At 39.8% G+C, this 24,044-nt stretch overlaps 1 protein-coding gene across 1 annotated transcript in view; it reads left to right on the top strand.

Annotated features, from left to right (window-relative positions):
* The first annotated feature begins 794 nt into the window (after positions 1 to 794).
* The window catches only part of Rxfp2 (relaxin family peptide receptor 2), a 40,609-nt gene continuing 17,359 nt past the window's right edge, over positions 795 to 24,044 (top strand). The window contains exons 1-10 of the mRNA XM_090341800.1: positions 795 to 1,008; positions 4,680 to 4,757; positions 7,204 to 7,309; positions 8,949 to 9,020; positions 14,244 to 14,315; positions 15,675 to 15,746; positions 17,249 to 17,320; positions 19,453 to 19,524; positions 22,055 to 22,126; positions 23,530 to 23,601. Of these exons, the coding sequence (XP_090197926.1) occupies positions 795 to 1,008; positions 4,680 to 4,757; positions 7,204 to 7,309; positions 8,949 to 9,020; positions 14,244 to 14,315; positions 15,675 to 15,746; positions 17,249 to 17,320; positions 19,453 to 19,524; positions 22,055 to 22,126; positions 23,530 to 23,601 (902 nt within the window). The remainder of the gene's footprint in view (positions 1,009 to 4,679; positions 4,758 to 7,203; positions 7,310 to 8,948; positions 9,021 to 14,243; positions 14,316 to 15,674; positions 15,747 to 17,248; positions 17,321 to 19,452; positions 19,525 to 22,054; positions 22,127 to 23,529; positions 23,602 to 24,044) is intronic.

Here is a 24,044-nt window from a genome sequence, read left to right on the forward strand (position 1 = left end):
TCCTTTTGTATATGAATATACATATATATATGGTACACACACACATATATATATGTATATATACACACAGGTAAATAATAGGTAGGTAGAAAGGTAGGTAGATAGATAGATGATGGAGATAGATGTATAGATACATAAATACATAGAGATGTGTCGAGTTGCCTCAAATTCTGCTTGTAATGAAGTTTAGTGAGTAAATTTATCAGTCTATTATGGTTTTTACCTTTCTGTTTCCAAGAGTGGAAAACTCCTTGATTTATGCAAAAGAAGAATGAGACATTTGTTTTGCTGCACATTACCTTGCTGAAATGAAAATGATATTTGAATTGCAACAGGAATCCTTGTGAAACAAACTTTGATCCCAATTCTTAGAACAGCTGGTGATAGATCTGATCATGTTTACTTAAAATATTAGTACTGAAGATATTAGTTGAAGCAATGGATCATGAAGAATAACATCAGGAAAATTAAACGCCTGAGACTTAAAAAAAAAAAAACAAAAGTAAGTAGACAGCTGCTGTTGTCTCATGCCTAAAATCCTAACTATGCAGGAGGTTGAGATCTGAGGATCTTGATTCTATGTCATCCCAGAGAGGAAAGGTTATGTAAACTCTTACCTCCAATTAACAACCAAAAAGCCAGCATTGCAACTGGGGATCAAGAGATAGAGAAAAGTCAACCTTGAGCAAAAAGAGCTCAGGGACAGAACCTAGTTCCTGATATCAAGCCCCAGAACTGCCATCACCAAAATAATAAAATAATAATAATAATGTAGAACCACATGGAAGGCCATGATGATGATGATGCTCTCCCTTGATTTCTCCTATGCAATATTTTTGCCTGTCCCTCCCCTGCATGTAGGTTTTGCTCTGACTGAAGGCAGCGTGGCCGCCCCTGTGTGCCCTCGAGGGTATTTTCCCTGTGGGAACCTTACCAAGTGCCTGCCCCGGGCTTTCCACTGTGATGGCGCTGATGACTGTGGGAACGGCGCGGACGAGGAGAGCTGTGGTGAGCTGCCCACTCTGTCCCTCATGCCTGCTCCATTGCATGCGTTCCCCGAACCTGTGGGTTAGTCAGTGTCTGGTGCAGGTGCAGGTGAAGGCACTGATCTGTGGGGAATCCCTTTGCAATGTAACTGTCACCGCGAGGCTCGTTGGAATCTTCACAGAGCTTGCTGCAAGCAGACATACAGTGTTAGAAAAGATGGCACTTTATGAAATGGAAAGTATGCTCCCCAGATCACTTGGGATCTCTCTCCTATTATCACTGGAGCAACGATTTCTAACTCCTTAAGGCTGGCAATTTGGCTCAGCTGGAAGAAAACTCATCAAATGGGATGAGACTCAACTAGAGAATGGAGAATTGATTGTCCATGTTGGCATTGAATGAGGACTTTATGCTAGGAGCACCCCATCCACAACCCACCCCCCCCAATCATTGGAGCCCAGTCAATGTAAGGTAGACAAAGGTCTTCCTGTTGTGAGGTTTAGATCGAGAATACAGTGACTATAAACATACAGGTAAACAGGTTACCCTCACAGAGTGAGAAGTACTATGCATTTTCTTTAATGACAATATTGAGATGGAGTTGAAGGTATGCTTTAAGAATACAACCAGACATGGTAACTGCGAACAAAATGATAAAAAAAAAAATGGAGGAGGATGGAGGGAGAGAGAAAGAGGAGAAAGAAGAGGGACAGGAGCTGAGGGAGAGGGAAGGAGGCAGAGGGGAAGAAAAGGAAGGAAGAAGACAGAATCAGTGAAGTCTCCTATCTGCTTGAGGGTATAAAATTCCAAGCAAGGGCAGGGAGTTTGGCCTAGTGGTTAATTGCTTGCCTAGCATGCACAAAGACCTGGGTTTGATTCCTCAGTACCACATACATAGAAAAAGCCGGAAAGGATGCTGTGGCTCAAGTGGTAGAGTTTTCACCTTGAGAAAGCACAAGGACAGCTCCCAGGCCCTGGGTTCAAGCCCCAGGGCTGGCAAAATAAATAGATAAATTAATGGATTTCCAAGAAAAAGGGCCAGGATTTTGGCCCAGTGGTAGAGTGCTTGCCTATCATGCCTGAAGACTAAGGTTCAATTCTTTGGTAACAGATACATAGAAAAAGCCAGAAGTGGTGCTGTGGATCAAGTGGTAGAGCTCTAGCCTTGAGAAAGCCCAAGGAGACTACTCAGGCCCTGAGTTCAATCCCCAGGACTGGCAAAAAAAAAATCCAAGCAAAAGAAACAGCTAATACAAAGGCCACAAAACTGAGTGAAGCAGGGTGGTACGTGGTAGGGAAGAAAAAGCCACCTCCTCCTCCTCCTCCTCCTCCTCCTCTTCCTCCTCCTCCTCCTCTTCCTCCTCTTCCTCCTCCTCCTCCTCTTCCTCCTCTTCCTCCTCCTCCTCCTCTTCCTCCTCTTCCTCTTCCTCCTCTTCTTCTTCTTCTTCTTCTTCTTCTTCTTCTTCTTCTTCTTCTTCTTCTTCTTCTTCTTCTTCTTCTTCTTCTTCTTCTTCTCTGTCCTGGGTGGGGCTTGAACTGAGGGACTAGGTGCATCAGTGTGTTCAAGCCTAGAGCTCTACCACTTGAGCCAAAGTGCCACTTTGGGCTTTTACTAATTAGTTTGTTGGAGATAAAAGTCTCTGGGACTTTCCTACCTGGGCTGGCTTTGAACCATGATCCTAAGATCTCAGCTTCCTGAGTTACTAGGATTATAGACGTGAGCACCCAGCTCACACTTAAGAGTTTCACAGACCACTTGACAATAATCTTACCTTTCTGTAGATCTGAGACTGGGATGATGCCAGGGAGGAAATTTATTAGAGAGTAGACACTAGGACTGACTAGGAAAGAATCTTGTGTTTCTTCCACACGGAGCTAAGTCTCCCTGGTCCTAACCCAGCTAGTTCACTAGTATGTAGATTTGTGCGGTCACGGTCCCAGCATGCAAGGGTCAGCCTTCCCTCTCCCATCCTCCTGCATGCTTTTCTCCATGGAAACCACTGTCTTTGAATAACCTCTGTTAATTCTGTATACTCCATGCAGGAGTTACCTCCCTTGATACGGCTTCCCGAGCCACACAAAAGCTTCACCTCCAAGGTGAAGTGGCCAGGATGGGTGCAGCTCCCCTCTCTTGCCCCAGGACTGCACACATATTGCTGCAGCCACACGGAGAGATCTGCCTTACATTTTACCCTGTTTCTCCCACTAGGCAAGAACACATGGAGAAAAGGCCTAGACTTCCCTGTTTGGGTTACCTCGAGAGCACAGGACAATAGAGTACGTGGTAGGGACCCAGTGCTTAGTATAGGTGACAGCTTTCTGAATTCCAATGAAAAAGTTACTGAAAGAGACTTTTTTTGGCCAGTCCTGAGGCTTAAATTCAGGGCCTGAGCCCTATCTTTGGGTTTTCTCAAGGCTAGAACTCTACCACTTGAGCCACAGCACCACTTCCATCTTTTTTTATATATGTGGTCTTCGTGCATGCTAGGCAAGCACTCTACTACTAGGCCAAACTCTGACAGAGACTTTTTTTTTAATGCTAATATTAAAGCCATGCACCAGTGGCTCATGCCTGTGATCCTGGCTACTCAGGAATCTGATATGGGAGGATCAAGGTTCAAAGCTATCCCGGGCACGAAAGTCAGTGAGACTCTTATTTCCAATTAGCCACTAGAAAACTATAAGTGGCACTGTGGTTCAAGTGGTAGAGCACTAGGCTTGAGCTGAAAAGCTCAGGGACAGTGCCCAGGCCCAGAGTTCAAGCCCCACAACCAACAAAAAGAAAAAGAAAAAACTGCTAATATTAGGGCTTGAACTAAGGGACTGGGCACTGTGCCTTGGCTCTTTTTGCTCAAGGCTGGTGCCTCTACTACATGAGCAATAGCTCCCTTATGGATTTTTGTTGATTCATTAGAGATAAGAGTCTCACAGACTTCCCCACCTAGGCTCACTCTGAATTGTGATCCTCAGATCTCAGCCTCCTGAGTAGTGAGAATTACTGGTGTGAGCCATCAGCGTCTGGCTGACATTTCCTTTGGGCTTCATGAACATGGAACATTGAATGTTAATCTACCTCAGGAAAGGTTCTGAGTCCGGATTCAATCATGCAACAGGAGAAACACACAGAAGAGTTCAAGGCAGGAGCATTAAAGATAAGATTTAAGATTTTAAGGACCAATGGAACCTTTGAGTGAATATCCAAGTTAACTGTTTTACCTGGGTGATTTATGTTTTAACATAAATCATATCACTTTTATAGCATATATTCAGGTAATCATGCCTCAAAATCGGGACTTTTCAAAAAATTATCAAAAAGGAAACAACAAACGGATCATAGTAACATATGCAAACTGACATCTAACTGACAAGTTGGGAACCTATCATTTCTCTCAGGAAGATTAAACATCCTTTATTAAAATGCAATTTGAGCTTTTGCATATTAGAGAATATTTTTCAAGCCATTTATACTGGTGGAAAACAATCATCTATTTGCATTGTATATTTGGTGGTACATTTATTAGAAATATTTACAATTGTATAAAAAGGCAAACCACACAGATGTTTATCTAGATTTTTCTTCTTTCCTATGATCGTGTATAATTTCATTTCATTATTAAATTTATATGCTCTTGTTTTGTAATATGATATCTGATTTCTAGAATAACTGACACGTATCAATCACCATTTCACAGGTGACACTAGTGGATGGGCGACCATATTTGGCACAGTCCATGGAAATGTAAATAATGTGACATTAACACAGGAGTGCTGTAAGTGCTATTGGTTCAAAGACAGTTATCAGCTTCGTGGAAAACATGATTTGTGGTGGATGGATTTCTCTAAAAACAGTAGTACTGTCTTCTCTGTGGTTTTACTGTCAACAAGCTCAACCGCAGTCCAGAAATACTTAACAAATGGTTTTGAATGGCTGGGGATATAGTTCAGTGTCTAAAGCACTTGCCTATAAGATATTCTGGGTTCAATTTTCAGCACCTTAAAAATGATCATAATAATCATATTTCAAGACACAGATCACATTCACTTAACTTTTATAACTGTACATTGGTATAATTGTGCTATTTTATCATTAACTTTTGTCAGTCTTCCACAGGATGACTTTTTAAATTAAACTTTATCATGTGTATGCATGCATATGAATAACAAGTATGTATAGTGTTTGGCGCAGGTATCTGGTGGGAGTCTTGCAGATCAGGGGGAACAACTGTGGTGTGATAAACTCCCCTGGAACCAAGTTCAATCTCAGTTCAGCTCATTTAAGTACCCATCTGGTCTACTATCACCCTGTAGAACTGAAAAGATAGAAGAAAACGATCATCTCCATTAATGCTAATTTTATATATTGTTTTGAGATTATAAAAATTATGACACATAGTATGTTTCTCATTCCTTTTCATTCCTTTCTTCAATAAAGCTATCAAGCTCTCTTACTTTTGAGACCCTATGTTGGGGACTAAAATATCTTAACCCACTAATAGCTCACAGTGCAGCAGGAAGGACAGATCTGTGCCTCACAAGGGAACACAGAAGCTCACTGGAAGAAACCAAAGTTTTACCAGAGGTGAACATAGTCCCTGAGGAGATGACATTAAGACAAACTTAAAAGTTCTTGGAAGGCCAGGTGCCAGTGGCTCCTGTCTATAATCTTTACCTACAATTTTAAGCACCAAAAAACTTGAAATGAAGTTATGACTCAGAGAGTAGAGCTTTGACCTTATGTGAAAAAGCCAAGGAAGAGCATGAGGCCCTGAGTTCAAGCTCTAGCAAAAGCACAAAAATAACAATAATAAGAGAGTAATAATAATAATAATAATAATCTTGTCTAAAACTGGTGTGAAAGAAACAAAGCAACTGGAAAAACGTAAAAATCACAGTTCAATAGTTAAAAATACACAGGCACTGGTATCTCTCACCTGTAATCCTAGCTACTCAAGAGGCTGATTTCTTAGAACCACAGCTTAAAGCCAGCTCAAGCAGAAAAGACCATGAGATGCTTGTCTCTAATTAATCATCAGAAAGACTAGAAGTAGACCTGTGGCTTAAAGAGTTAGAGCACTAGCCTTGAGTGAAAGAGCTCAGGTACACCACCCAAGCCCTGAGTTTAAGCCCCATGATCAGCCAAAAAATAAAAATCAGAAAAAGAAGAATAGTCCAGATGTGGTGGCACACAGATGAAATACTTGCACTAGTGAGGCAAAAATGGAAGGAGCACAAGTTTATGATCAGCTGGGGCCATATCGTGAGTCCCTGTCTCCAAAATGAACCTGCTAATCTATTAAGTGGAAAAAATAAAATAAAAAATTCCAAATTATAGTTTCTATTTTCCTATCATTTAGTCTTTTCCTCACCTGACCCACACAGTGCATTCATGGATGCTCATGTACACACACACACACACACACACACACACACACACATACACAACACACACACACATACACACACACACACACACACACACACTTAACCCCTACACACACTGTGATGGTCCCATGATCCACTTTGGCTTTCTTTCTCAATAACTTTCTTACTCTTTTTTTAGGTTATTCATAATTCTGTATGTTCCCTTAAGTTCTGGGGTCTTTATCTTTCTTCTGAAAGCTTCAGATAGATCTTCATTTTCCCACTTGCATAGTTTCTCCACAACTTTCCACTTCCAACTTGAAGAGAATGAAGAGCAAACAACCCAGCACAAGGAAAAGAGGGAGGATTAGATCCATTTTAATAAGGCCCTGTGGTAGCTGTGGCCAAACTGGCATCTAATTCTTCTTTAAGTTTGAAAAGGAGAAAAATTTGAATTTAAGTTTGAGCCAATAAGCAAAATCTACATGTACTTAGAAACTACATTTTTTTCTACTGAATCACCCAAATTACTGTGGTTATGATTTTTTAATAATGCTAATGTTTTTCTTTGGACAGAACTTAGTCTGGTTTCACTGTATGATTTTAGGCTATTTGCACATGTTTGCTTTTCTGTTTTTCTACCCGCCAACTTGACCAGTGAAAGCTACCTAAGAGGACTACAATAGTATCTATACTTAATTAAGAGATAGTTCTTCTCTGCTCTTAAGATGAGCTAAATAACTTTTTGTAACATACATTATACGTTTGCTGTAAAGCAGATAGTGTGGTTATTTGAAGTCATAATTAAAGAAATGCCTTTTTTTATTAGTAAAACTCACTTTCCTTTGCCCCTAGTTCTAAACCAGTACCCACAAAGCTGTTACTGCAAGGAAACGGAATTGGAGTGCATAAAAGCTGACTTAAAATCGGTGCCAGTGGTTTCCAGCAATGTGACATTATTGTGAGTAGAATTATCTGCATGTTGTTTGCCCCTAAACTATAGAAAATTGCAGATTGTTGGTATAAAAGACTCATACCAACAAAATAAATACCATTCAAAGTCAGTCATCAAGCCAGGTGATAGAGGATTATACCTCAGGAGGCTGAGATCTGGAGGATCAAGGTTCAAAGCTACCTCAAACAGCAAATTCTAATAGACTTCATCTCCAATTAACCAGAAAAATAAATCTAAGCTGGAGACATGGTAGAGTGCCAGCAAGTTCACAAATACAATGATCAATTTACAAATATTTATGGCTTCCTGATTTTCAGATTGATAATAAATAATATTCTTGTGATTTTAAAGTATAAAAAAGGAAACACACTTATCACATTTACTGCAGTTTGTTTAAATATTGATCACTCACCTGAGATTTCAAAGATATAAAGTATATGTGAAGCTAGCTGTGTCTCATTATTACAAATTTTTGCACAGGTAACCCAAAACTTTTAAGAACCTTGGAAAAATTCAATCACGTCATCATTTGGGCAATGGTTGAGTTGATTAGGATCATTGATTGTTTGGGTTTTATCGCTGTGTTTTGTTAGGTTATGCAGATAGTAAAAGGCAAAGGCAAATCACCATAAACTTTCCAATCTATTATGCTAAGTGGCTACACTTTATCAAATATTTGTAAGCTGCAATCAGGAGATACAAGAAAAACAACTTACCTAATCATGGTCAGAGGTGATTGTAATGGAACCATTTCCTTTGTCAAGCTATCATAACAACATAGCACAATGCCTATTGGTATTTATGGCATTGACAGTATGAACAAGCCTTGTGTGCTGCCAGACATGTGGAAATATAGCTCACATGATTTCATAATAATAATTAAAACTGTTAGTGGACTATATGTTTGTTGGGATTCTATTTTTGTGTGTGTGACAGTCCTGGGGCTTGAACTCAGGGTCTGGGTGCTGTCCCTGAGCTTTTTGGCTCAAGGTTAGTGCTCTATCACAGTTCCACTTTCAGCTTTCTCATTTTGTTTTGGGTAGTTTATTGGAGATAAGGGTTTCAGGGTCTTTCTTCCCAAGACTAGCTTTGAACCACGATCCATTGATCTCAGACCCCTGAATAGCTAGGATTACAGGCATGCGCCACAGGTGCCCAGTAATGTAATTCATTTTTACCATCATTTTAGAGTATACACATTCTATTATTTTTGAGTATTTACTGCAAAGCAGTATTCCATGGAACAGCTCATACACTTTTTATTTAAATATGCCAAAGGTCTATACTGCATTTCTCAGAACATGTTCCATGTTTAGATGGGATATGATTGCGTTTCCATTTTGCTTTATAAAATTTTTATTCTCCCGTCAAACCCTTTTTGTTACTGCCATGTTCAAAATGTGTCACTGAAAGTGGCGCTGTGGTTCAAGGGGTAGGGTGGTAGTCTTGAGCTGGAGAGCTCAGGGACAATATATAGGCCCAGAGTTCAAGTCCCACAACCGACCAAAAAAAAAAAAAAACCTAACTCAAATATGTGTCACCATGGGGTATTATCAGATATTTTCTTACCAGGTTGTGGCTTTAGGGAAGAGGCTAGTTCCCCCATGAAAATCCATAATCACATAGGCTTGGCATCTTATTTTAGGTCTCTTAAGAAAAACAACATTCACAGACTTCCAGATAAAGTTTTCATCAAATACACAGAACTCAAAAAAATGTAAGTAGCTGTTAATAGTAAGTATATTTATGGGAAATTCCTTGTAATGTTTTTGTTTGAGATTTATTTTTACCTTAAAATAAAGTACCAAGTTTATTATTTTAAATTATTTGCACACTTAGATTAAAAATAAGCTATGTACCAGTGGTTCATGCTGTAGCCGCTCAGGAGGCTGAGATCTGAGAATAATGGTTTGAGCCAGCCCAGACAGAAAAATCCATGAGACTATTATCTCCAGTTAACCAGCAAGTGGAGCCATGACTCAAGTGGTCCAGTGCTAACCTTGAACAAAAAACTCAGGAACAAGATACATAAGGCCATATAATATGACACTAAATGAAAGGACCTCCAGATTATAGAAACAAAAGCCACATAATGAGTATTGTCCTTAATGTATTACGTTATCTTTCATCTCTTTTGCTGTCCTTTGGTTATCTCACATTGTTACAGTATTTTACCTTGTTATCTGGTATATTGTATATATGCTTATTTGGTTATTTGAAATAGGATAGGGAAGGGGGGAAAACAAGATGAGAGGCAGGGATGGAGGAAGGGAAATGGGGACCAAGACATGAGAAAGGGTATCAATGTTTGTGAAGTAATGGGCCTTCTATTTGGTGAACAGCACCCAAAATCTGAGTTTAAGCCTCAGAATCAGCACACAAACACACTCATTCACACACATACACATAATAATAATAATAATAATAATAATAATATAATAACACATTTATAATGCCACGCTTTCATTTTATAATTTAATGTTGATCTGATTTTGTTTGGATATGTTTATAAAGTTTATAGAGTTAATATAGATTTGAGGGAAAGTAGAAAAAAGTCAACAATTTCACATTTTTCCTTAAGATGATTTGAAAAGTGGCTGTTCTTTGTTCTAGATGTACTTTTTAATTTGGAAGAAGAGGGAACACATAGACAAGAGCAATCCGATCATTCAACACACATAATGGTAGGACACAGACTGACTCCCAGGAAAATGGGAGGAAAAAACACAGCAACAATACAACCAGAAATGCTAGCATTTCTAAAGAAGGCAAATGTTAGCAAATAGTACATCCACAGCAGATAAGACATGGCATTCACTGAGGAACAAGATGCCAAGATGCTTTCAGCATAATCCAAGAAAGACAAGCAGAGCCTGGAAAAAAAATTCCTGTTGGAGCACAGGGATGAATCATAGATTTCCACAGTTTTTAAGGACTATCTTTTGATGCTATCCATATGCCTTTGCTTTGACATTTTACTTTCCAAGTAACCTCATGAGGATTCATTTTAACATTTTGAACTCGGGGCCTTGTGCTTGCTAAGCAGGTGTTCTGCAGCTTGAGCCACAATCCCAGATTAACTTGCTAAAGTTTCGTACTGAAGTATACATGAGACTGGGAATAAGAATATTCCTACCACAGGAATGAGATGTGTGACATATTCATATTAATAAAAAAGAAAATATACAAGTTAATGGATGAGTCCTTTGTAAAATGGGATAGTATCTTGCCAGCCTTATTTACCACAACCACTCTGTAAAGAAGCTATACCCATCAAGAGACCAATAGACTAGATGCAAAAAAAAAAAAATCAGCATAATACTGAAGATGCCAGGAAGCCATTATTAGAGCCATCGTCTTCCAACATCCAGCATCCTAGAACCACCATCAATGACTCTCTTTTCATTTAAATTAAGTTCAGGGTCCCATAAACAAGATAGAAGGCTACAAGGTAATGGTGTGTGAACACAGAGGCTCAGCCTTATTTGGGTGAGATTACCACAGGACCTCTCACCTCATGAACAAGATGCAAAAGCATTCAAGGTGGAGGAGGAGGAAGAAGTGAGAATCCTGCTATCCCTGTCTAGGGCCCACCCCCAATGACCTGAGACCTCCCACTAGGCTCTACCTCTTAAAGGCTCCAACACCTCCCAATAGAACCACGTTTAGGTTTAAGTCTTTCCTTAGACTCCGGGAGAAGAGGGATATTTGAGACCCAAACGGTAGCAAATCTTATCACCTAGTACCATAGAAGTTATAAGAATTAAGTCTTCTCATTCCACTTGAGAGATCTCAAGTGGGCCATGGGTAAAGGACTACTGCCTAAGATCTGCGCCTCTTAGATCTTTTCCAATGACTACTGTATAAGGTCTACAACTAGTTAGAGGGCAAGTCACACAGTCAGAGCCTAGGTCTTCCAATGCTCAAGACAGTGCTTACTTTGTTCCAATGGGAAACTTAGAGGTGAGGAGGAATTTGGTAACTTTTCTTCTCTCATTTGGGGAAAGATGATTTTTGGGTAGGCAGAGGGATCCCTGAAGGATCAAGAAGAAGAGGTAAAATTACACTTCTCAGGAGAAATCCTTTTTCTGTCTACTCTCCACATGGTACCTCTTAGCCACTGAAGAGTATAGAAGTACTCTGATTATTCAAGGACCATGGTTTACATAGCGGAAATAAAAAGATAGAGGTTAGCCTTCCTTGCAAGAGCAGCCTACCTAGCAATGGACAAAGCATACTAAGACAGAAGAGAATTTAATGTCAAGTGAGACAGAAGAGAATTTAATGTCAAGTGAGTTGCCAGCCTGGAACGTTCCACACACCCACAGTGACACTGAAGTCATTTAGACATTTGCTGGGAGACAATAAAAATTCCGAAGTGAAAATTACAGTTTAATTGCCAGACAAATAAATATTGCTTAACTGATCTGAATGTTTTTACTCTTTGATCAATTTATTCCTTTTAACAATCCTTTAAAAATGTCAGGATTTTCTAAAGTTGGAGAGGAAAAAGCAATTTCCGATGACCTTTCAGAGAAATAAAACACAATTTATGGGATTGACCATAATACTTTATCACCATTACCATGGAAACCAGTCACGGTTCCTCCTCTTCAGTGTAACACGAACCTTATATAAATTAGAAATTTCTCTTTAACCTGGTTCTTGTTCAAAAGCAATTATTAGCAACAAACATAATTTAAGGTATATACCTCACTCTAGAATATAAAATGTCATAGTTTTTTTTTAAATATACCCTCTACACATGCATCTATTTGCTTTAGTTTCAGGTATATAAATTCCTGGTGTTTCTGCTTGGAAAATTCTGACAGCTGAAGCAGCAGGAATTTCACGAACCAGTACGTTATTCTTAGAAAAGCCATTTAGTGTGAAGTACATTAACTGGGCTCCTGTCTCAGGGTTGAATACAAAGAGGGCAGCACTTGCCAAGCTGTCATGTTTCCAGATTTGCCCTTCGCTCCGAATACTATTATGCTACAGAGAAGAAAGCCAATACCAAGGATGGAGTTTAAGTTTAGCAACCCACATTAGACACCAGAGACATGGAGTTGTAGGTCTCTCTTCAGTGGCAGCCCACAACTAAATAGAAGCCTAAAGGCTCTTCATTATTTATCCCGCATAAGTCTTAAGTGATGTCAATGACAGGGATAGTTTGTACACATCTGCTGAATCCTGCAGATCTTCAGTTTTTCCTTTGGTAAGACAAAAGCACAAGGTTGAATTCACAATTTGCAAATGCACCCATCTCTTCGAGACGTAGGTCAAATAGGCTTTGCAGTTTTTAATTCATCATCACAGAGAAAGTATAAATCTCATTAGATAATGAATTTAAGATTCAAGAGGTATTTCCATATGTCTGTCCTGGACTAACATATTCTTTTTCTAGTTTCATTTGCTATTGTAACCTAATTCATCACATTAATTTTCATTACATTTTCTGAATGTGCTAAAAAAAAATACTGGTCTGTGTGTAGTGTAGAAGCAGGATTTATGCTGCCCCCACAGATGTAGTGCAGGGGAGAGGAATCAGGTTATAAGATCACACTGAGTTTCCACTTGACTTTGCTGGATTGAAATGGGTGCATTGTGGGTATTAGTGTGGATGTGGTGTATGGGCTCTGCAGTATCAACACTTCCTCATGGTGGTGCAACAGAGAAAAATGATAACTAAAAAATAGGTATCTGCTGACACCTTGAAGCCAGCTTTGGCCTTACCTGGCTAACTGATGTCAATACCTTGGCACTTTTGTAATATATTCATGGCCCCCAAACAAAGGCTGGGAAATTTTGTTAGAGCATAAAAATAAATTAAGAGGTGGTGCTAGTGGCTCATGCCTATAATCTTAGCTACTCAGGAGACTGAGAGTTGAAGGATCAAGGTTCAAAGCCAGACTGGACAGAAAAGTCTGCAAGACTCCATCTCTTTACTAACCAGAAAAATGTCCATCTTCAGATGGTCCCAACAGTACAGTACCAACTCTGAGCAAGAAAGCCGAGTGAGAGTGTAAGTCCCTGAAATTGAATCCTACTGCTGGCACAGACAAAGAGAAACTATGAATTCAAAACTAATCTCCCATTGTATAATGAGGACAAGAAGTAGACATTATTTAATTAGATATTCCTGACAGTACTGTTATTGAATAAATACTATGTCGTTAAATTGTTTCAGAGGTGGAGTTGAAGTAGAATACTACCTCCATTAAATTATGGGACTGTGAGAGCCTCATTGCACACATTGTGTTTCTTGCATTACATCTTGAAGTAGAAAAGAAATCTACCTGGGCCACTGCTTCATTCATGGGAACAGAATGAAGGGAAATGAACTGATAAAGGTATAATCCTCACTGGGTTCCTGCAGCTGATACCTGCAATACTAGCTAGTCAGGAGACTGAGATCTGAGGCTCAAAGTTCAAAACCAGTCAAGGCCTGATAGTCTGTGAGAGTTTTAGCTCCAATTATTCACAAACAAAGCAGAACAGAACAGAAATGAAGGTGTGGCTCAAGTAGTAGAGTGCTAGTCTTGAGCAAACTAAAAAAAAAGACAAAAAAAAACCCTAAAGAATAGCATCCAGGCTCTGAGTTCAATCCCAGGTATCATTACGCACAAAATAGTATAACTCTGTATAGAATAAGAAAGTTCAGTAGAAAGATGACAGCTGTTCCTCTTCTTCATCTTCTCTGAGTTTAGTGACACAGATCAGAGATGTCCATACCTCACTGCCCAGTTGCTATGGAGATGATGTGCAATACACGATGTCTATATCCAGCTGGCACTCACAACGCTTCTCCTCAAATGTGTGAATAGAACCTTGAGCTTTATTTGCCAAGTTCACAAATGGTCTTCAGGGAATGAAAGCGGTGAGATCATTCTCAAAAGCCTACAGTTCGTCATCGCCTGACTCTCCTCTCTTCTTCCAGGTATCTTCAGAATAACTGCATTAGACACATTGCCAGAAAAGCTTTTTGGGGTTTATTCAATCTGCAAATATTGTGAGTAACTTCTCTTTTTTTGCCAGTCCAAGGGCTTGAACTCAGGGCCTGGGCACCGTCCCCAAGCTTCTTTTGCTCAAAAACTGCACACTACAACATGAGCTACAGCACTACTTCTGGCTCTTTCTGTTTATGTGGTATTAAGGAAATGAAGCCAGGGCTTCATGCATGCTTGGCAAGCACTGTACCTCTAAGCCATATTCTCAGCCCTGTGAGAAGCTTCTTAATAAGTATAAATATAGTATGAGTACTGCTCTGAAACTACCATGGTAAAGTGGGGATTCTGTTTAGGAATCAAGAGTTTATTTGGTTGTAGAAACCTGTAAAACAAACACAAAATACTTATTACATGAAAGAATTGTACAATGATTCTAAATTTAACCAGTAGACATATAAAGATTCTCACTTTCAATATTTTAACATCAGAGGTTTTGTCTAAATACTTAAAATAGTACTCTACTGCAAATATGACCAAAAAGTGACAAACATAAAAATATTTCAATGTATTCAGTTATTATATAATATTATATTCTAATATGATGCAAGATCCCCATCTGTGAGATTCATATCTCCTACTAACTAACAAAAGGCCAGAAGTGGAAGTATGGCTCACCACAGGGACTGTACCTAGTCCTGGAGTTCAAACCCTTAGAACCCCGCCCTTTCTCTCTCTCACAAACAAACACACACACACACACATGTATAACTCTACACAGAGCAAGAAAATTCAAGAGAGTGGGACCAGCTAGTCTCCTATGGACAGAAACTCATTCCAGCTAGAACAAGCAACAACTTACAGCAAGAAGAGTAGATCCACACTGCTTCTCCCCTCCTCTGACTTCAGTGATACAGAGATGCCCAGACCTCATTGCTGTGAAGCTGACATGCAATGAGTTGTCTCATGATCATCTCACACTCACAGTGCCAGTCACAGGGCTTGACCTCAGAATCACTCACTTGCTCAACTTGCTTGTTCATGGCTGGTGCCCTACTACTTGAACTATGCCTTCATCCCAGCATTTTTGATAACTAATTGGAAATTAGAATTCTCTCAAAGTGTGGCTGCCTGTACGAGCTCTGAGTTATAATCTTCAGATCTCAGGTTCCTGAGTAGGATTTAGGAACAAACCACCTGGCTCCTGAACATATCTGGGGCCATTTTCCTGTGCTAGCTTTACAGGGTCTCGTTCACAAGGGTTACAATTTCAAAGTCTCTGGGACACCTTTGATACCATCCCCAACTTCTCAGCAGTGTTTTCACAAGTAGGCATCCACACCCCATTATCAGCAAAGGGATAACTGTGTGCCACTCACATGGAGCATTGAGTTTGCCTAATTAATCACCCATGCTATTTGTAGATATCTCAACCACAACTGTATTACAAGTCTCAGACCCGGAATATTCAAAGACTTACATCAGTTAACTTGGCTGTAAGTATGCTTACTTTTATTTTACACATCAGTGGTCATAGTATCAGATTGTATGTGTGTGTGTGTGTGTCCTAGAGATTAAAATCAGGGCTTGGGCTCTGTCCCTGAGGGTTTTATTCTTGTTGTTTGTTTTGGAATTTGGGGGTGGTTAATTGTTAAGAGTCACAGACTTTTCCTGCCCAGATGGCCTTGAACTGTGTGGTCCTCAGATCTGAGCCTTCTGAGTACGTAGGATTACAGGCATGAGCTTCCAATGCCTGGCAATACTTACATTTGGACTCACACAATTCTTGCTTCTGGGAAGGCAGTGTGAACAACCTACGCTGTGCAGTGAGGATGCTGCATGTTATCTATACCCTCTATCTAGTGCTAGTTACCAGGGTGTGCTCCCTTCTCTGAGAGCTGTGACAACCATGACTGTCTCCACGCACTGCCAAGCGTCCACTGGGAAGGGAAAGCACTGATGGAGAACATAAACTAGTTAAGGACTTGCTCTGATCGCCAGAGCATTCAGAGACACTGCTCTGGGAATGTGGTCATTCCAGCTGAGCTAGCAGCTCTATCTCCAGGATCTTACCTCAGCTACCTCCTCTCTCCTCAGGACACTGAGCAACTGGTTTAGTGTCATTCTGCGAGAGGGTTCTATGTCTCTTGGCTCTTCATATGTGAGTTTACCTAGGCTACCAAGCCAGGCTCTCAACTTTGTCTGGACTCTGTGTGTACCTGACTCAGATAACATCTTTAGGTTTTCAAGGACTCTTTTTCTTTCTCACCTGAAGGCTAGAATTACAACTCTTTTCAAAGAGGGATTTTGTGAGGATGAAATCATGTAACACAAGTGCCACCTGCAGAGCTCCCAGCATATGTCAAACACTCCTCCATGTAACTCCTTTCTCCCCACCCTGATCCATGAGGGAACATGGTGCCTGACTTCAGAAGCAATGATAGAAGGATGCTCATTTTTCCATCTAATTTCTTTGACAAAAAATGCCATAAGTAGTTTGAAACAGCAGGTTAAATACAAATATGTTCATTCTTTCCATTAGGAAGGTTCTAATAAATGGCTTAAAAAATCCATTCAGCCATCTGTACAGATCTTATGGAATATACCATCGAAACACTGAGCTCAGACAGCCATGTGGGATCTCCTAAGAATTGTTTGCATGTTGTCTTCAGTCAGTCAGAAGGGCAAAGCATTTACGTAGTCCAGAGTCAAGCCAGTAAGCACAGCTCATAAGGTGGATATGAGGAAAGAAAGCAAACAAGCAGGATCCAACCTGGTGAGTGCTGAGATGGAGTTAGAAGCACTGAATAGAAAGCCTTGCTTCAACCCCAAGATGAAGCAAAGGCCTTCAAAACAGGAGACACAGAAACCAAACACAAAGGGCTTGAACATGGGCCAGGTGCTGGGAGAGGCAAGATTGTCATGGGCCTTTTGCTTCCTTTACCTCGTTTGATTTCAGAAATCTAACATTGGAAATATTTTTGATATGTTTTGTCAGAATTCTGGATGACAATCCAATAACCCGAATTTCACAGCGATTATTTACTGGATTAAATTCCTTATTTTTTCTGTAAGTATCCATCTACTTATTTGTCTACAATGACATCTAACATTAGATTCCAGAAGGTGTATTTGAAAATAGTATGTTAATTCCAGCTGGGTGTTATGGCTCATACCTATAATCCTAGCTACTCAGGAGAATGAGATCTGAGGATCACTGTTCAAATCTGTAAAGTGGAGAGCCAATAGATTAGTGTTAGATCACTAGCCTTGAGGTTAAAAGCCAAGAGGAAGAGTGAGACCGTGAGTTAAAGGCCTACTGCTTAAATAAAACAAGCAAAAGCATTAAATCCAACCAGTTTTTATTACACATAATATTTCCCATATTTTCAGCCATACTTAATATTGCTACTTACTGGCCATAGATTAAAGAGAAGAGTTGGCCATATTATAGTGCATATTTTAAGTCTACTAGTTGATTATTTTTGATCCCCTTTAATTTCTTCTAATCCAAGGTATGGGCTGGGAGCATGGCCTAATGGTAGAGTGCTTGCCTGGCATGCACAAAACCCTGGGTTTGATTCCTCGGTACCACATACACAGAAACAACCAGAAATGGTGCTGAGGCTCAAGTGGTAGAGTTCTAGCCTTGAGAAAGCCCAAGGACAGTGCCCAGGCCCTGAGTTCAAGCCCCAAGACTGGCAAAAAAATATCAAGATTTGTTTTGTAGTGACTGACCAAATATTCATTTTTATATTATGATATTCTACTAATACTTAAATCTATTAGAATCTTCTAGGAGGTTGGCTCCAGCTTCATTTTTTTTTCCAGACGAGGCACTTGAACTCTGGGCCTGGGAGTTGTCCCTGAGCTCTTTAGCTCAAAGCTACCACTCTATCACTTGAACCACAGCACCACTTCCTTCCTTTCCCAGTTTTCTTGTGGGGGCATGCCTATGCCAGTACTGGGGCTTAACTTAGGTTGTGGGCCCTATCGATTAGCTTTTTCACACAAGGATAGTACCATACCATTTGAGCCACAGAAACACTTCTGGAGGCTTTGCTGGTTAGTTAGAAATAAGAATAGCACAGACTTTCTTATCCAGGTTGGCTTAGAACTGCAGTCCTCAGAGCTCAACTCCTGAGTAGCTAGGATTACAGGCATGTGTCCCCTGGAACCCAGTTCCAATTTCTCTCTCCCTTTCTTTTTTTCTTTCTTTCTCTTTTTCTTCCTTCCTTGCTTTCTTTTTTTTAATTCTTCTTTCCTTCCTTCCTTCTTTCTTTTTTCTTTTTTTCTTTCTTCTTATTTTCTTTCCTTTGCCAGTCCTGGCCCTTGAACTCATGGGTGGGCACTGTCACTGAGCTTTTTTCTTAAGGCTAGTACTGTATCACTTGAGTCACAGCACCATTTCCAGGTTTTTCTGTTTATGTGATACTGAGGAATTAAACCCAGGACTTCATGCATGATAGGCAAGCACTCTATCGCTAAGCCACATTCTCAGCCCCAATTTCATTTTTGACAAACGAATATGTATTTGTCCTATGAAAGTCACCAAAAATTCCAAAAATCTCTATCCTGCCAACAAAGCTGTTTTCATTATTGTATATTCCATGTTTATTAATGTATTCAAATGATTTATCCACAGGGGATTCTTATATTCTTTTATAGCTGATCATGATGCATCATTATTTCCTACTTGTCAAAAGGGACTACAATATCATAAATTAATTGTGCAGCTTAACATACTCATGAGTTGTTTTCCTTCCCTCTGATTCATCCTGCTGTCACTACTTAGATTTAGTGCAGGTCCAATGAGGCCTTTTAATGTTGGAAATGATTAATGGTCCCCCTAAGAATAAATGTAGTATATATGGAACTGGAAATAATTGCAAACTTCAACTGTGCAGGAATTATCATGAACTTGAAAATATGAACTTAATATACAGCCTTGGTTCAGCTCATAAAATTAAACTGCATAATATTTATTCTTAGGATGCATGCCATGCTTACACACACATAGTTTCTTTCCTAACATCTATTCCTCAGTCCTTTGCATAGTTAATGACCATTCAGAAAGAGTAGCTACATATATATATATATTTTATCCTAACATATGAATTTTGGCGATGTGTTATAATAATAAATACTGCTCTGAAAGTGGCACATTATTTTGTTTCTAATTAATATTTTCTTTATCTGAAGATCTATGGTTAATAATTACATAGAGGCCCTACCTGAACAGATGTGTACCTATATGCCGCAACTCAACTGGATGTGAGTATTCCTTTGTAATTTAATGTGTATTTGTCCAGATTAAGGAAAGTATCCTTACATCAAATCCAAGTTCACCTTAAAAACCTGCATAGAAGTTGGGCCCAGTGGCTCATACCTGTGATCCTAGTTAGTTAGACGATTGAAGCATAAATAGAGGATTAAAGTTTGAAAGCAGCCATGAGCAAGAAAGCTGACATTACAAGGCCCCTGAGTTCAAGCTTTGTACATGAACATAAAACTTTTTAATTCTATGATCTCTTTCCCTAACTAAAATCTAGTTATGTTGCTTTCTGGCTTAAATATCTTTTTAGGGGGCTGAGGATAGTGGTTTCCACTCAATCCTAGCACTCAGGAGGCAGAGGCAGGAAGAATTCAAGGCCATTTTTCATCATTACATTTCCAGCATTTAGGTGGAATATTATAAATGTTCAACAAATGCATATTGAATGATTAGTTCACTGAAATAAGAAATTAAAAGCCTTGCCAAGCTTTCCCTCATCCATGACTTGCCATCCTGTATGATAATTACTCTTACAACTCCAAAGTGTTCATCTTGGGAGAATATGAGCACTAAGAACCTGGAGGTAGGAGACCACGATTTCAGAGCTAGCCCACACGACTAGCAAAACTACACCTCAAAAAGAGAGAAAACCAAGTGTAGATAGCTCATGTCTACAGTCCTAGCTACTCCAGAGGCTGAGATCTGAGGATCAAGTTTCAAACCCAGCTCAGGAAGACAAAACTATATCTCCAATTAACCAGCAAAAAGCTGGAATTAAAGAGGTGGCTCAAATAGTAGTTGCAGCCTTGACTGCAAAAGCTAAGGAATAGCTCAAGCCACAGGAAGGAGGAAAAGAAAGGAGAAACGGGGTTTGGGGGAGAGAGGAAAGGAGAGAGGGAAGAAGAAAGAGAGAGAGAGAAGGAGAGAGGAAAAGAGGGAGGAAGGAAAAAAGAAGGAAGGAATGAACAAAGGAAGGACGGAACGAAAGAAATAAGAGAGAAAAAGAAAGGAGGGGAAGAAGGAAAAAAGGAAGGAAAGAAGGAAGGAAGGAAGAGAAAGGAAGGAAGCAAGAGGGAAAGAGGAAGAAAGAAAGAAAGAAAGAAAGAAAGAAAGAAAGAAAGAAAGAAAGAAAGAAAGAAAGAAAGAAAGAAAGGGAAAGAAAGAAAGAAAGAAAGAAAGGGAAAGAAAGAAAGAAAGGGAAAGGAAAGGAAAGGAAAGGAAAGGAAAGGAAAGGAAAGGAAGGAAGGAAGGAAGGAAGGAAGGAAGGAAGGAAGGAAGGAAGGAAGGAAGGGTGGGAGGCAAGCATGTTAAGGAGGAAAAAAACCACAGTCCTGAATGAATGCTGGCAGAGAGGCAATGGGCTGTAAAAGCGCCAGTGGCAATCATTTAGGGTGATCTATCAAAGCTATAATTAATAGCTCCACATAAAAACTATCACTCCTTTGCTGGGAGTTTAGCCTAGTGGTAGAGTGCTTGGCTAGCATGCACAAAAACCAGGGTTTGATTCCTCGGTACCACATACATAGGAAAAACCAGTAATGGTGCTGTGGCTCAAATGGTAGAGCTCTAGCCTTGAGAAAGCCCAAGGACAGTGCCCAGGCCCTACGTTCAAGGCACAAGACTAACAACAACAACAACAAAAAAACAAAACAAAAAACAATCACTCGCTGATGTTAATCTGCCCTTTCCTTCCATTGGATTATGTTCTAATATTAACTGGGAAGCAAATCATAATATGAATTTTATGAATCTTACAATAATTAGACACAAAACACAGTACATGCCTGGCTCTGGTGGCTCATGCCTATAATCCCAGCTTCTGAGGAGGCTGACATCTGAGGATCACAGTGTGAAGCCAGCCAGCACAGAAAAGTCCATGAGACTCTTATCTCCCATAAAGCACTCAGAAAAAGCCAGAATAGTAGTGCTGTGGCACTAACCTTAAGCAAAAGAAGCTCACTGACAGTGAGTGAGTGACAGGCCCTGAGTTCAAGCCCCAGGACCAGCAAAAAGAAAAATGAAAAAAAATAGTAAACATTAGAATGAATTAAAAATAAAGTTCAGATACTGCTGAGAATAATGACTCAACCCTGTAATCTTAGCTACTGGGAAATCAGAAATTAGGGATTTGTGGTTTGAGATTAGCACAGACATCGAAGTTCATAAAACTTCCATCTCTAATGGCTAGGCATACTGGCTTGGCCCTGTCATCCCCAGAAACACAAGAAAGTACACATAGGAGGATCGCGGTCCAGACCAGTCTGGGCCAGACCAGTGAGATACTCTCTTGAAAATAACCAACCCAAACATGTGATGGAGGCATGACTCAAGTGGTAAATGCCTGCATAAAATGCTATAAGACATCAAGTTCAATTTCCAGTATCACCACAAAATACATACATATATACATACAAACATATATATACACATACATGTATACATATTCAGATATGGCTATAACAAATCATCTGTAAGCATAAAATTTGTGCAAAATTAATCATAAAATATTTCCCTTGTGATTTTTTTCAGGGATCTGGAAGGCAATCAAATAAAGTATCTTGTGAATTCCACCTTTGTATCATGCGATTCTCTCACAGTCCTGTAAGTACTCCCAGGGGCTTCAGTAAATAAAGAAGAAACTCTAGAGACTGGGGAATTCAAAGGAGACATTGGCAATGAATTGAGAAGTTGTGTGTTGTTCATAGCTTTGGTGTGACAGTCCAAAACTAGGAAGGTATGAGCACAGACCGATTTGACAAGAGAGCTGAGGCTTCAGTTAACTTGCCCACACATTGGGTCTGTAGCTCGCTCTTGCTCACTGAGGGCAGTCCTCATTTCTGGTGCCAGAAAGCTCCTATTTCTTATCCCCACAATCTGTCTGGGATACTGAGTGGCTCTTACTACCAGTGACTTGATCTCTCTCTCTCTCTCTCTCTCTCTCTCTCTCTCTCTCTCTCTCTCTCTCTCTCTCTCTCTCTCTCTCTCTCTCTCTCTTCTCCCCCTCTCTCTCAAATAAAACATTACCATTGCATTCTAAAGGAAAAAAGAAAAAAAGATAACAAGTGCTGGTGGCTCAGACCTATAATGTTAGTTATTCAGGAGCTTGAGGTCTGAACCCTGAGGTTCAAAGCCAGTTAGGACATGCTTTGAACTTCCAATTAACCATCAAAAAGCTGTAAGTGTTGGGCTGGGAATTTGGCCAAGTTGGCCACGTGGTAGAGTGCTTGCCTAGCATGCATGAAGACCTGGGTTCCATTCCTCGGTACCACATACACAGAAAAAAGCTGGAAGTGTTGCTGAGGCTCAAGTGGTAGAGCTCTAGCCTTGAGAAAGTACAAGGACAGTGCTCATGCCCTGAGCTCAAGCCCAGGACTGGCAAAAAATAAACTGTAAGTAGAGTTGTTGCTCAACAGGTATAGCACCAGCCTTGAGCAACAAAGCTAAGGGACATTCACTCAGTTCCTGTGTTCAAACTCTAGGACTGACACATTAAAATAAGATAAAAGAGTAAAGGGAAATTCTGATTGGCTAAAGATTCTGATTGATGATTCTAGTTGTTGATTATTTTTTGGTGGTGGGGTTGGGCAGATTGGTCAATTGGCATGTTTGGTAAAATGAAAACACAGTATCTTGTGTTTGTTGTTACTGTAGTTTTCCACAGAGAATAAATACTTGGTAATGCTTGTCAATGATTGAATGGGTGGTTGGAAAAATGAAAACAAAAGAACAGAACAGAAAAATGAGAGACATTTGCTCAAACCATCAGAATCAAAACCAATAGTCTAGCCTCAAGGACCAAACTCAAGTGTCTCAAATTGCTCAAGCAGCACTTTGTGAGAGGCACTGGCCGTCCTCAGCGAAAAACTAAGTTCCACATCAGCAAATCCCCCTTTGGGGCTCAAAGAGGGGCTGTTAAATCCACCCTGAGCAGAGCATCTCCCAGGGAGAATGGATTCTGCCAGCCGACTCAACCCCACGGTGCTGACTTTCGCCATGTCTTACAGGTTTCTGCCTAGAAATCAAATTGATTTTGTTCCAGAGAAGACATTTGCTTCATTAAAAAATTTAGGAGAACTGTAAGTAGCATCGTCTACTAGGAAGAATATGATTGCTTCTTCCACGATTCTCAATTTAAATGACTAGTGAGACTACTTTTCCATTAACAGCAATCAATATTTTATAGATTATTGAAGGTGAAAAAACTCAGTTAAGAAAATCAACACTATCCTAAAGTCAAAAGCACATGAAAAATCATACTGTTGGGCTTAATATGGAGTTAGTGTATTCTAGTTTCCCTACCTCTTTTCTTTAGTTGAATTTATAGATGCATGTTTGGGAATAAATGAGTCTTCTATAGCTTCTTAAAACAGAGATCATTTAACTCTAGTGGCAGGTAATTCCTCATCAATGCTTGTTGAATGAAGAATGGACCAATTGGGATGACATTTGCAAATCGTAATTGGAATCAAAGAATTAAATTTCTTGTTATCTCTGCAGAAATTATGACTTTGGTCTTAGG

The sequence above is a fragment of the Megascapheus bottae genome, chromosome 11, assembly GCF_031878675.1.
Source record: "Megascapheus bottae isolate mThoBot1 chromosome 11, mThoBot2.hap1, whole genome shotgun sequence".
NCBI lineage: Eukaryota > Metazoa > Chordata > Mammalia > Rodentia > Geomyidae > Megascapheus > Megascapheus bottae.